General features: G+C 36.5%; 1 protein-coding gene across 3 annotated transcripts in view; it reads right to left on the reverse strand.

Moving 5' to 3' along the window:
• Ubl3 (ubiquitin like 3) overlaps positions 1 to 14,514 on the reverse strand; it is a 64,133-nt gene extending 49,619 nt beyond the window's left edge. Inside the window, exon 1 of one of the 3 annotated variants that reach the window (XM_004854789.4) lies at positions 14,184 to 14,514. In XM_004854789.4, the coding sequence (XP_004854846.1) occupies positions 14,184 to 14,210 (27 nt within the window). In that variant the 5' untranslated portion in view covers positions 14,211 to 14,514. Of the gene's footprint in view, positions 1 to 13,807; positions 14,048 to 14,183 lie in introns of those variants that run through there. The other 2 variants (XM_087199547.1, XM_087199548.1) reach the window with 2 other exon arrangements.
• Between the last annotated feature and the right edge of the window lie 402 nt (positions 14,515 to 14,916).

Genomic DNA, 14,916 nt, shown 5'->3' on the forward strand with positions numbered 1-14,916 from the left:
CATGGTAAGGAGTTTGGTGATAACTAGTGATTATTAGTGATAACAGCAGTGATAAAGAGCTGTTATTAAGTAGAATAGTCAGATAATGAGATCTCTATTTTCCAAAGACATGTATGGGAAAGCAGATAGTAAATACATAAAGGGGGGAAAAGTCTGAATGGAGACCTAGTTGAATAGAGTGGAGCTATAGATGAGGAAACTGACTTGAGAGATATTAGAGAAAAATAACTTCAACTACTGACAGGATCTCGGGACCACCAACATCCAAAGAACATTTGCTGCCTAAATTACTGAGGAAGACAAGACCACTTTAGATCACACAGGTCAGAAAACAGAAAACACAAGCAACACAAAAATTTAAAGGGCAGAAAAAACAGAGAGCTTGAAAAGAAACCAAATCAAATGAGGAAATAGTCCCCCTTCTGCCTAGAATACAATTCCCCAAGACAACCTTAGGCTAGTTGCAGTCTCTCTTCAGACCCTTGTAAAAGACTGCTTAGTAATCTGTCCCTAGTCACACTATTTAAAACTGTACAACACAAACATATTCTTAGCATTACTCAGTCCCTTTTCCTTCCCTCTTTCCTGCTTTATTTTTCACTAAAAGGACTGAACAGAGTGAGAACTAGTCATCTATAGCAAAAAATGGCAAAAAATAAAATCGAGGCACAAAAAGAGTATAAATCAGACCAGACTTCCCACTGAAAAAGAAAACTATAAACTGATATAAAATATCTCCCCTCCAACCCAGGGGCCAGAACTTGAGGAGCCAAGATTCCTCAGAGAAGTAAAACACTGAGAGGATCCCCATGGGTTCCCCCCTGACATATTTACTACAGGAAAAAAAAACGAAAAAAGAAACCAGCACCCTAGAGATTCTATCAGTCCCACTGGGTGGGGAAGAAAAAACTGGAATTTTGTACTACCAAAGTAGCCTGAATAGAGAGTTCCAGATAAAAAGGAATGGGCCCAACATTCTACTCAACTTTTGTCCTCCAAGAATTTCTAACTAACTCAGCTATCTACAATACTTTTTTTTTAGAAAATATCTCATTCAACCTGTCAATCATATTTTTATAACTTTTGACACATTTCATCCAGTTAGTTGTCTAGTTTGACCAAACCCTAATTTCTTACCTCATGATTACTGAGTTCTTAATTTCAGGTTTTGTATTTTAAGTCCTAAAGTTTATGTAGGTTTAACCTATGTTGGTTTTCTTGGGTATATTAGTTATTGCTATAAAATTCCTATGTGATGACTCTTAATATCTGGATTATCTGTGGGCCTAATTCTGTTGTCTGGTTTTTATTATTTGATCTTTTTTTTCTTGGATGTCTAGTAATATTTTAACATCATGGAGAATTATAGAGAATTTGAATGATAGCTATTTTTTTTCCAGGTAAGATTTAATGTTCTGTGGCAGGCAGAAAAACAGCTACTTTGATACATAAATAATTGATAGTATTGTAGACAGCTAAGTTAGTTAGAAATATTATAGGCAGTCAGACAGGACTGGGCTCTCAAAAGAAGTCAATGCAGAAGATAAGAACAAATCACAGCTGTGGCTGGAGGCCCATTCACTGAAGGCCATAGGCTTCTAGATCAAGAGAATTTACTACACCCCTACAATCCTAGGGATGAAAAGCAGTAATTGATATTCTAAATAGGCATCAGTCAACCCTGTGGAGGATCAAGACCTTAACCCAGCCCTTCCAGGAAAGGTCCCCTGACCCATGCCTTCCACGAAAAATCCTTGTTCCTTCCCTGTATGCCTGCTATGCCTGCTATGTGACTTGCTTCCCCATTTGATCCCCATTTAATCAATACTGATACAGAAAATAATACTGGAAATGAAATATGAAATATTTTATCTCCCAAACCTGCTAGCTGTCTGATACACAGAGCTCTTGTTCTCTAAAATCAAAGAATGAATTCTAGGAACAATGGAGGTTAAGAGTAGGAAGATATTTATTGATAGGATTGCTCCCGAGAGACAGGATAGAACCCAAGTAGGTAGCCCAGAAACTGCACTTTACAGAGGAGTTTTATAGAGAAAAACCTCACATGGGTATAATGTGGGCCACAGCCATGATCAACCAATAAGGTTCCAAGTATAGTCGCTTAGTTAATAGTGGTCCATTTGGGAAACAAGTAACATAACAAGTGTGGATGGAAAGAACAAAGATTTCTCCCAGAAAATGGTGGGTTCAGAGGTCTCTGGTCACCCACCCCAGTGGCTGATGCCTATTTAGAGTTCACTAGGCATAGTGTTTGTCCTCTGAGGAAGTATACAAGTCTAGTCATCCTGTCTTTATCTTGAGGCCTGGTCTCCAACAGATGTGTCTTCTACCACAGTTGTGGTGATTCACCTTTGTCTTGATTCTCTTGAAAATCTAGCCCTATTTGACCACCTATAATATTTTTACCTAACTCAGTTGTCTATATTACCTAAGCGATTATATTTGTAATCTTATTGGTTGACCATAGTTTGTCCCACCTTGTGATTTTTCCATTGGATCAGTATTACCCAAGCGACTATACTTGTAATCTTATTGACTATAGTCTTTATCCCATTTTATACCTGCCTCACCTCCTGGTTTTGCTCTATAACACTCCCTTGAAAAATGGGGTCTGCGGACAAACCCACTTTCTGGGCCCCTTTCTGTCTCTCTTAGGCAGAAGCTATCTTTCTCTCAATAAATTCTTCCAACCATTAATCTCCGTTTTTCCTAGAATTCATTCTTAAGATTTTAGAGAACACAAACTCTATGTATCGGACATTTAGCAGGCTGGGAGTTATAATATTTTCCTTATATTATTTGGAGGTCCACATATCATCCCTATGCATATATGACATATGCAGAACCAAAATGACAACAGGCTTATGGCTAAAAGCTGTGGATTAATCAAGAAAGTCCTATTTTTAATCTTTCATTTGAATCTGATGTTATTCACAGCAACCAACCAGAAGACACTATTTTCAATCCTTCATTTGAATGTGGGCACAACCTATCAAAAGACACTAAGCTGGGTACGGTGGCACATGTCTGTAATCCCAGCACCCAAGAGGCTCACTGTAAGTTTGAGGCCCGCCTGGGCTTCACAGTGAGTTCAAGGCCAATCTGAACTATATAGCAAGACCATCTCAAAAAACGAAAAAGGAGACTGTTCCAGATCCTTCATTTACATCTAGCAAGAAGTCAACTGAGTCTTTCTACAGGGCAGTTTAAATCTAGTGCAGGGTCAAGTGAGTTTTTGATAAAATAAATGTTCTAATGCCCCATTTGCATGAGAAATTTTCAATACAAAAGGGCCCTTCTCTTAACATCAGGGCATGGCCTGGTCTGACCCTGCGGAGCAAACCTCTTTTCCACATTCAATTCTTTGTGTCTTATCCAATTCTTTGTTCAGAACACCAAGAACCTAAAAAAAAAATACCCTATAGGACTTATCATCTGGTAATAACTGGGTACAGCTGGTCATTGGACAGGGGAGACAGAATTGAACATGTAGATAGGTTCATAGAAAATATCCAAACTGACACAAAGGGAGAAGCGAAAAAGATGAAAACAGTGAAATGACCTAAAATGTATATAACTATAATAATCCCAAAGGGAAAGAGAGCTAAATAGAAATAACAAAGAACATAAGCTAAGAAAATTTCCAAAATGACAAAGGATGACAAGGCACTGACAGACTCAAGACACTCTATAAACTCCATGCAAAATAATTTTTTTAAAAAACTAGACACACACACACACACACACACACACACACACACACACACACGGCCGGGGATTTAGCTCAGTGGTTCCAGTGCCTGCCTCACAAGTGCAAGGCCCCAAGTTTGATCCCTGGTACCCACCCCCCAAAAAAAGAAAAGAACCTGTAAAAAAGCTACACACAAGCACACAATAGTAAAACTACTGAAAACAAAAGCCAAGATAAAAATCTCTAAAAGAGCCAACAGCCAGTGGAAAACACGCTAACTTCAAAGGAACAATAAAACCAAAAGTTGACTTAAGAACAGTGGGAGCTAGAATACATTTAAAACCATCTAAAAGGTGGTAGGAGTAAAGATCCTTTAAAAGTGAAAGTAAAATGAACACATTTTTCAGGCAAACAAAACCAGAATTTATTATCTGAAGAGTGCACTAAAAGTAATATTAAAGGAAAACTACCCAGATAAAAATACAGTAAAATAGAAAGAAATTAATAATTCCAGAAGGGTAAATGTGAGGACAAAATGAAATAAGTATGATTAATAACTTTTGAAAAACAGTAACATTATTATTATTGCCACTATTTCAACAACAATAATGATAGTGTCTTTGGGGTTTAAAATAAAGCAAAGAATAGAAGAGGAATAAATGTGGTTAAAGTGTTATAAGGCCCTTTCATTTTCTTGAAAGTGGTAAAGGCAGCAAATTATGACAGACTGAAATAAGTCAAAGATACAAGCCATAATCCCTGGAATAAATCAAAGATACAAGCCATAATCCCTTAGTGAAAATAATAACAGAATTTACAACAAACAAGCTAAAATGGGGATATGAAATGAATTATGATTTATCCAAAAGAAAGCAAAAAATAGGAAGGGAAATTACAAAGATGGTAAAAGTAGAAAACAAATGTAAAAGAGTGAATTCAAACCCAAATAATGTAGTGTAGTAATTAGACATAAAACAACAGAGATTATCAAACTTAGTTTTAAAAAATCCAACTATATAATGCACAAAGAGATAAGAGATTAATCTTAAGTATAAGGTCAAAGAAAGGTATAAAGGGAAAGGATAAAAGGAGATGATAAAGATAACAGAACAGACCTACTAGGACGATACAACAATGATAAATTCATTTATAACTAATAACTTAGCCTCAAAGTATGTAAGGCAAAATGAGAGATCTGAAAGAACATATAGAAAAGTCCTCAGACAGTTGCAAATTTAATATACTTGCAAATGAGAGATTAAAAAAAAGACAAGACAGGAGTGAGTTACAGGTATAGCTCAGTGGTAAAGCACTTGCCATGAGCATACATAACACCCTAGGTTTGATCCATAGCACAGGAAAAAAAAAGTCAGTAGTGATACAGTAGATTAAACATGATTAAACTTGACTTATACTTATGGCATACCACATTCAATGTCCTAAAACTGGCTATAAAGCAGGTGTTGAAATCATCCACAACTGAAGTTACAGAATAGTCCCAGAAGAATATAGCTAGAAAAAAATCTCAAATGCTTAAAGATTAAGATTAAAAAATGTATCTCTAAATTAGCCATGGGTCAAAAAGGGAAATTTAAAACTATTTTTAATTAAATAACAAAAATAATATATATTGGACTTGCAAGATTTAGGTAAAGTTACATTCAGAGGGAAATTTCATGCACAATTTTTTAAATAAAGGCTTATAAGTAATAACTGAGGTGCCCATCTCAAGAATCTTGAACAGCAAATTAAATTTGGCAAGGCGGAGACGGGTGCCAGGGATCAAACTCAGGACCTTGTGCTTGCTAGGCAGGCACAGTGCCACTGAGCTAAACACTTGGCCCAGGAAATTAAATCTTTGAAAAGTAGAAATACAGGAATAAAGGTAAAAGTTGAAACCAATACAAAGTAAAGACATTTTTAAATCTATGAACTGGCTCTTATAAAAGACTAAGGCACAAATTACCAACAAGCAGATTTTAAAAACAAGTATCATCACAGATACTATAAACAGCAAAATTATAGTAAAAGAATGTGAAAATTTTCAAGTCAAATTGGAAAATTTAAATGAAATGAAAAAAACCCTTAAAAAGTAAAACTTGCCAAAACTGACAAAGAAAAAGAAAATGTGAATAGTCCTGCATGTACTGAAAAAACAGAACCAATAATCTCCAGCAGAAAACTCCAGATAGCTTCCCCAGTGAATCTTCCTGAACATTTATGGATGAAATATATTCAATATGCACAAACTCTTCCAAAGAATTAAATATTCCCCAGCTCAATTTATGAGGTCAGCTTAACCTTGTTACCTAAATCTGCCAAAGTTTTTTACAAGAAATTAAAATTGCTAGTCAATCTTTTCCATGAATAAAAATGCAAACATTTTAAATGCGGCATATCAAAAGGACGATGCATAATGAAAAGGCCAGGTGTAGCTAGAATTTGAAGGATGCTTTTAAATTGGGAAATGCGTATCCCTTTCTCACCCTCCCCTCAAAATTACATATCTTTGGCACAGCAACCACATCCCTAGGAATTTTAGCCTAAAAGAATACTCAGACAAGGCACAAAGATATATTTAAGAATGTCTACCACACAAATGTTTATCACAGCTTTTGAATGCCTGGTTTAAATGGTTTAAATGTGTCCCCAAAAATTTATATGTTGAAAACCTAGCACTTTGGTACTTTTTTTTTCCTTTCTTTTTTTTTTTTTTTTGCTACCGGTGATCGAACTCGGGTCCTTGTGCTTGCGCAGCAGGCAGTGAAACCACTGAGCTAAATCCCGGGCCCAAACCTAGCACTTTGAAGAAGTGACTAGTAACTGAGGCACTGCCCTCTTGAGTGGACTAAAGCCATTATCAAGTAGTAGATCAGTTACATCTCCCCTTTCCTCTCCCTTTTCCCCTCCAGTCTCTTCCTTCTTTCCATTCTTCCCTCCTTTTGCCCAGTATGTGGTATTGTGTTACAGATTCCAGATTAAGACAATGCTCATGAATATATATTTTGTTAAAAACTTGTTTATCTACCAGAATCAGATCAAAATTACAATATAGTTCTATACAATACTTATACAATATGGCTCTATATTTGTATAGATGATGTTCATAATATATAACTAAATTTTAAAAACAGTATTTCTCAGGTAAAACCAGTAATTTTATATTAAAGAACTTTAAACACATATCATGAGAACATTTTGTCTAAAAACAATGAATTGCCATCTGAATTTAGGTACATAAATAAGATATAATGCCAAACTTTGACAATTTTCTTTAGCAAGAACACTTTGTTCTTAAAGTATAGTCATAAAGTAATAAAAAGAAATAGTCATAGAAAATTGCCCGTAGAAAAGACCATAAAAATGCTACTAGATTTGAATCAATCAACAGAGAGTATGTATAGAACCAGTATATGAAGACCAAAACAAAATGCCCTGAAAGCACTAAATCCTTTACAAGTCAATCTATTTGTTATACATATATTCAAAGATGTGTGTTTATGGGCAAATTCTATTGTAGAAGAGATATGTATACACGAGGATCCAAAATTACAAGCTTAAAGTAAACTCCTTTAATTTTAGCAATTAGACAACTACGCTTCATTAAAATCATTTCAATCCAGAGGTTCCGCAGTATATAGTAAGGATATAGGCAGTGAGTTTCATCTCTTCTCTACCATGCTAACTCAGAGTGTCAGCAGTGACTGCCAGCAGGAAGGTGTGAAAATGGAATCTGAAGCGTTCTACTCAGGACAATGTACCAGAGGGATTTGTAATGTTTGCTCAGGTATGGCGGGGGAAAGGTACAGGATATTTATCACTGCCCTCATCTCCAAATTTCTATTCTAAATAATTTTCCCTACCTTTGTGATCTCAAATAAGTTCTTTACCCTTTCCGAACCTACGTTGTGAGAAAGTGAAAATGAGTTCTGTTGATAATCAGACTGTGAAGTCTGAAAGACACAGACAAGGCTAACAAGAGACCAACAGGTAACAAAGTTTCACCCAAGGCCACACTACAATTCCAAAATGACTAACAACATGATTATAGCTTTCCGCCAATGACTTCCCCAGGCTCCTTCATTTCTCCAGCCTTCTAAACGAGAGCAGAGAAACCCAATTACTAGCCCATCTCCACTTCATGCATGATAGATAACATTCAATCTAGGAGTCTCCATTTCCCCACTCTTTCATTACAATCACTCAGCATGGCCCAAACCCTATGGAGAACTCCTGCCCTTCCCTGAGACTTTGCAGGGTTCCTCTCACAAGGGTTCTTCACTGATGCAAATCACTAAACCTAAATATTTTCAATGCAGATGTATTCCAGATGATCTTCACCTGGTGGACATTAGCAGTTTCGTCATTCATACATCAATTATATTTATGCAGGGTCACTGTGAGGATTAAATAAAATGCTACATTGTAAAATGTCAAACATCTGCTTAATAGCAAGCACAAAACAAGCATTAGTTCTCTATCAGCTCAAAGTAAAGCTATACATACAATTTTATTTTTTAAAATCATCTATGTAGTTCTTCACAATCAATAATCTGTATTCTGGTGCTTGCAGTTCCAGCTACTGGGAGGCTAAGGCAAGAGAGCAGTCCAGGAGCTCAATGCCAGCCTGAGCAATATAGTATGACCTCTTCTCAAAAAAACATGCTTAAATGCACCAGGCTCAGGGTTCAATCCTCAGTCCCTAATATATATATCAGTACATATGCAAAACACAGCTAAAAGCCAAAATATAAGCTCTCAAAACAGATAGCACTCTAAGCAAACTAAATATGATCAAGTCCAGGAAATAAAGACAATGGGCTAGCATGATGGTGCATGCCTGTACTCCCAGCCCTCAGGAGGCTGAGGCAGGAGGACTGCCACAAGTTCGAGGCTAGCCTGGACTACATAGTGAGTTCGAGGCCAGCCTGAACTACATAGTAAGACCCTGCCCCCCCTCCCCACCAAAAAGAGAAAAAAAAGAAAAAGAAACAAAGACAATGCTGCAGGACATTTTACTTTACTGTAGAGCAACTCCAGATGTCACTTGCTCAATTTTATCATGCATATGTTAGAAGGCTGGTTTCTACACTCACAATAAATTAGAATCAGCAACTGTAAACAGAGAAAGCAAATATAATGACCATAGAAAGAAATAACTGCTTAGTAAGACCGAAGACAGAAAAACAATAAATACCAAACACAAATTAAAATCCTCAGAAATCTTAGTCATTTACAATAGTGGCTTCTAAATTTTTTAAGTGAGCACCCCAATTATAAAATACATGAGCACATACCTCCATTTGTATCATTTATAAATCATATATACATATTATAGAATACACACTAAAACAGGAATTAAAAGATTAAAATGTTTTAAGTCTTAGTTATTTAAAATGATTTTTTGATTTTGCAATCACTAAGAATATTATTACTATTAACATATTAAGTGAGAGCACTTTTATTGAATATGCCTCATTTTTTAAATTCTTGCTTTCCCAGTTTGTGAAGTTCAATCTGTTTTGACACTTGCTTTAAAGGCTGTTGCAAATCACACCTGAAAAACTTAGCTTACAAAAATACATAGGTAGATCCCAAAAGAAGAACATGTTACTAGCTTACTAAATCATGACACTACTTTTCTATCACCAAATATGCAAAAGTTTTAGAGTCAGCCACTTGATGTCAATGTTATTAAAAGTTAGTTTTCCTGGCCTAATGTTTTTTTGCCTTTTTTTATTTCCAATGAACGGGCCAAAAGTCCACTGGAATTCTTTGCAAGGAAGATTTTTCAACAGACTTGAAATATATAAACATGCTTTCAAAATATTCTCTCCACAATATTACAGTTGCTTCTGAAAAGCAGGTACTTTATCACTTAGGATTTAAAATGCTGATTTTGCCACAGAGACAACTTAGTGTTTGTTTTCTCAGAAATATCTGATATATCTTAGTAATTTTAGCCTCTTACCAGTATTTAGAACTATCACCTTTTGTAATAAAAATGTGTAAAGTATCTGCATTCTAAAACTCTTCGAACTCTTTGATGGTAAACCTCTTTCTGCCATCTCAATATTAAGTATCACAGATTCAATTTTAAGTTTTTTAAAAGTAACTGTATACTACAATAGAAAGTTGCAAAAACTTTGAGAAACTCAGTGTTGCTATGGGGTCTCTAGGTTACTGAATTCCCTCACTTTCAGTCAGCAAGCCACAGGCACTGTGACCTGAATGTGAGTCTAGAAGAGCCTCAAATCCAATCCATATGGTAATACAAAAGCTCACCCCTTTCTTTTGGGGCATAAAATTTAAAAAAAAGTTCTAATATTTTTATTCTTCCACTTCAATTCACTTGCCTCACTTCACTACTGATCTAGTAAAATAGTAAAGTTTTAGTGACAAGGTTCTCACAGTTACAGCTTATAGAATAGTAACACAATATTACCCAGGCATACAATAAACACTGACCAGAATCATTATTATTCAAATGGTGACTCTAAGTCACCAAAAAGAAGTTAAACTGTACAAGTATATTCTATTTAAACATATAGTAATCCAAAACTGTTAGGATGGGGTATTTCAAAGCACAACCTTTTTGTGTTCAAAAAATTCATTTATTCAGAATGACATTACCCAACGTGTTCAAGCAAAACAATTTAGAGAAACAGATTATTTAAGCTATTCAAAGTCATACACATGTATGTCAATAGCATTTAATCTACCCTTTAGCTTCATAAACCTTCCAACCTAAACTTGAAATAAAAAATCTAGCAAAAGAAAGTAAACAGGAACTGTAAGTAACGAAGAAAGTTTTTTTGGCATTAAATCAGCACACTTTTCTCAATGTTAAAAATTTTCTATTCTCTAGATCTTTTTCTACATGGCATTTTTTCCTGGTATATTTTACATGTTATTTTACCTGGAAAAGTGTTAAAAGTTCACTTTGAAAGGAAATTTGTTTTAGTAATTTCCTGTCCACAAGAGGGCTCCAATATTTCTTCCATGAATGGAAGAGATAACAAAAATTACAATTAAAATGTTCTAGTATTAAGCAAATAAAATGTACTAAAAACCTTGAATTGTCATTATCTCATTTAAACCCAGACTACAAATTGTCACATCTACAATAATTTCTACATGAATTATTTGGAAAGATTCAGAAGTATTAACTGTTTCATAAACTAAAATGTTTCAAATACCAGCAATGCTTTGCTATTGTCTTCAGTTTCCTTCTTTCAACATAATAGATATCAGAAAGTCTAATTTTTGGTCTAAAGTCCTAAATAGTTCTAATCATATAAAACTCATAAATACAAGAATGTTTCTCTTGATAACTTTACCAATCCAAGAAAGCAATTTTACTACCTTGTCCACTCAGTCTCAGGTTTTATTTCTAACACTGAAAATAAATATTTTCTTGAACAAAACCTATACTTGTAAACATAAATTATGCTACAATTATACACAATGAATACTGCCCCAGAGTAAACTATGACGGTTTTAAAAAAGGAAATGAATCATTTAAATACAATGTCTTAGAATGATATTCTATACAGATATTTTTAGATATTTTATACAAATATTACTACACTAAGATGTTAGTAAACCTATTTCAAACTCTTAGTGAAAGAAAAACCAGCATTTCATATAAATATTTCATATAAACATATAACATATACAGGACATATATTAAAGAATGGTGACTGGAAAAGTACCAACTGAAAATTATTTTTTTAAGAATACAGCAAATTCATTCACTAAAGGTGCCACTCCCCCTTCAAAAAAAATCATCTAAATTTGGATTTAAAAAATTAGACCCCTTATGATAAACACAAAACTATTGAATGTTTTAAAATAAATTTTAAATGTGAGTTCTATTTACAAAACAAAAACCAATGCTAAAAAATCGATTTTACAGTGAGTCACAATCACTGCCATAAGTCTACCAAAAACATCTATTGATTTAACAATTACCATAGCTCATGGAAGAATTACTGCTAATGAAAACATGACAGGGGTTATAACTTCATCACCTGACCTCAACTCCTGGATTGGATTTTCCTTCAACTGACAAGCACCATTAAAATGTAAAAGAGCATAACATTTGTTTCTAAATAGCAGACTAACGGTAAACTCTTAGAAAGCTTAACATTTTACAGCACCAAGTAAAAATGTATGTATTCCTACTTGCAAATTTAGAGGAATATACACTATGTATTTGAATCAATTTAGAGTTACGCTGCGAGAAAAATATTAGTTATGGAAAGACATGGGAGTTGTGAGACCAGCTTTTCAAATTCAGAGTGGTAAACTGTTCTCATTTTGTCAGGAATGTACACTCAAATTAACTGTCAATTGTTAGTATAAAGAGTTTAACAAACATGAAGAATTTTACCAACAACTTCTAACAAAGATTTATATATCCAAAAGTTGGGAATTCTAAGCATTTATCAAAAGAAGGCACTCTGATTAAGCAAAACTGCAATGTAAGTAACAGAAAATGAAGGTTTAAAAAGCTTTCGTAAAGAGAAAATTTTAGTCTCCGACAAGTTGAACATGAGACATAAAAAATACTCAGAACTGTAACCTCTGCTGTACCTCAGTACATACTCTGAAATAGCATCACCAGGGCATTATGTGTTTATTACATAATACTACTTTGCCCTTGCATATCACCTTTAATCAAGGGATCTCAAAGCACCACAGAATCATCAAGGCCTTAGCATATAGTGTAAACAGATAGTTATATTTTATAACTGCAGCAATTAATAAAACCTTGCCCTTACTTCCCAATCTCCAGGATCTCAACGGGAGCTTCCAATCCCTCTACCTGACATAGAAACAGTATTCCCACCCCCCATCACCTCGATTTATGACTGATGTTAGGTACATCCCCCAGCTTTCCTTCATCAGGCCTAAAGAAAGTAGTGGCACTATTTTAATGACAATGATCAATTTTATTACAACTTCTCAGATGGAATAAATGGTACGAAGGTGAACACATCTTGCACTGTGCAGGATGATATAAAATGGAGGCTTTAGAGAGAGCAAATCTTTGCCAGAGGCGATAAGCTTACAGATCACTCATCAAACGGGAAATAGCATTTCCAAGCTCTGTCTAGAGACCTCTCTTTGCAACTTCCAGAGCAGTGTAGAGGAAACCATGTCAGCCACTCTTACCAGGTAGGAGATTACACTAGTGCGTGCACACCAGGAGGGAAGTAAAAACTAAAAGGACAATACATGAGTTTGAAGACTCAAGAAGAAAAAGTGTAAAGTTGCTGGGTAGCCACCCCAGAGACAGAACACTGTGGTTCCTTTGCATTTAAATAGCACATTAAATGGGAAATCAAAGGTAAGCACAATGTCTTTAAACCAAGGTCAAAATCTGTTGTCTAGGCTCGTTTCTCTTATTTTAAAGTCTGCAGAGATTTCCTCCTATAGAAATACTTGACATTTTAAAATTTAATCATCAGCAAAGTTCATTTTTGTTTTTTTACTGGAATACACAAACACTGAAATGTCAACTTGATAAGTGAGCATAATTACATTAATTTCAATTCTCCCATATACAGGATTATTCATCTTCCTGTTAACTGCATCACGTTTGTCCTTAGGACTACGAAGTGTAAAGTGTAATTCCACACTCTCACACCCCCTCCCCCAGCACTGTAAGGCTACACAGTGACTGTTAAGTCAACAGACTCACAACCTTAACCTTTGTAAACCCAAATCAAAAGCGTCAATAAACAAGGTTACTTTTTGTTTCAAGTTCTCAATACTCAGTGATCCAGGCGCATTAACATGTTTCATTAGCTTTTCAAAGTCTAAAATGTATACCACTAAATATTTTTCAGTACAAAGCCCTGGAAAATATATAAATAAGACATTTACGTATTAGTGTAAATTCTAAAACATCTTAATGTTTCTGTTGTCGTATTTGTTCACCAAAACATTTCAAAGAGCTCGCAGCAAATTCTATAGCATACTTTTTTTTGGAGATGAACATCTTTGCTCTTAAAAAATATCAATTGTGTGCCTACACACTAATCATCTCGCCTATGTCACAGTCCAGATTCCCGTTTCCCTGTCTACCTTTGCACCCAGCACGAACGTCCATTCTCAGCTCTGCCCACCTCACTGACGTTTTCGGAAGCGTTAGAACACAAGTGTCGAGAGCCTTCAAGCAAACAGGGAGCTTGTTTTCTCCACTTCAAACCCCGGCCACACTTCCTTACTTCCCCCACGGTCTTCGGTGACTTAGAACACACAGCCAAGTGAGAAAACCCATATTAAAAACAGTACTTTTTTAAAAAGGGAGGAACCAGAAGCGCCAACTTCTCCAAATCTGCCAGCACATTGGCTCTTCGGCAGTCTCCTGCAAACCTTCACGCCTGTTACCCTTCTGACTGATTAAACAGGACTGGAAACCACAATTAAATCAGAGTGTCACAACTTATCGCTCACTTACCATATCCGCCGGGACATTACTGGACATCTTGCCGTTTGGATATATATCCAGACGTTTACGCAGAAAACAAAGACAGCCAAAGTCTTCAAGCTACAGAAATGAACCTTCGCAATTCTGAATGGTTGGCGATGTGCTTTCCAAAATAATAATACTAAGTTCTTTCGGAGCCAAAGCGCCGCCCGGTCGAGGTTCTAGTGCGAAGAGGAACAATCCCCAGGAGCTGTGCGGCCGGAGCGAGGAAACTCACGGGACAGCAGCGGCGGCCCCCGTCGTCGTCGTCAGCAGCAGCAGTAGTCAGTGGCAGCCCCAGGACCGGCCGCGCCAGGTGGACCGAGCCGAGTGACACACAGACATGGAGCGGGGTGGGAGGGGGTTAAATCCGCCTTCCTCCTTTCCCAGCCCCGGCAATGATTCACACTCGCTCCCGAGTCAAGTCCTCATTAAGCAGGTGAAAAAATGCCCCGGCGTGGATGTACATAGATAACTATGTGGCTACACATCGACACGTGAGCCCTGAGTGGCGGCCGAGCTGTGGCCGGCCGCCGGCCGCGCACCTAGCCCAGGAGCCCCGCGGAAAACTGCTCAACTCGCACTGCCGGGGCAGAGAGCCGGGCCGCGGAAACCCGCGCTCAAGGGCATTTAACTCGTTGAGAGCCAAAGCGAAAGCCGGGGGCGGCGATGCCGGGCGGGACACCCCACGGCCCCTCGGGGCTCAGGCCGAGGGCGCCTTCGG

Source organism: Heterocephalus glaber, unplaced genomic scaffold (assembly GCF_053883595.1).
Source record: "Heterocephalus glaber isolate CG9 unplaced genomic scaffold, H.glaber_assembly_v1.0 deba00001720, whole genome shotgun sequence".
In the NCBI taxonomy this organism is placed as follows: Eukaryota; Metazoa; Chordata; class Mammalia; order Rodentia; family Bathyergidae; genus Heterocephalus; species Heterocephalus glaber.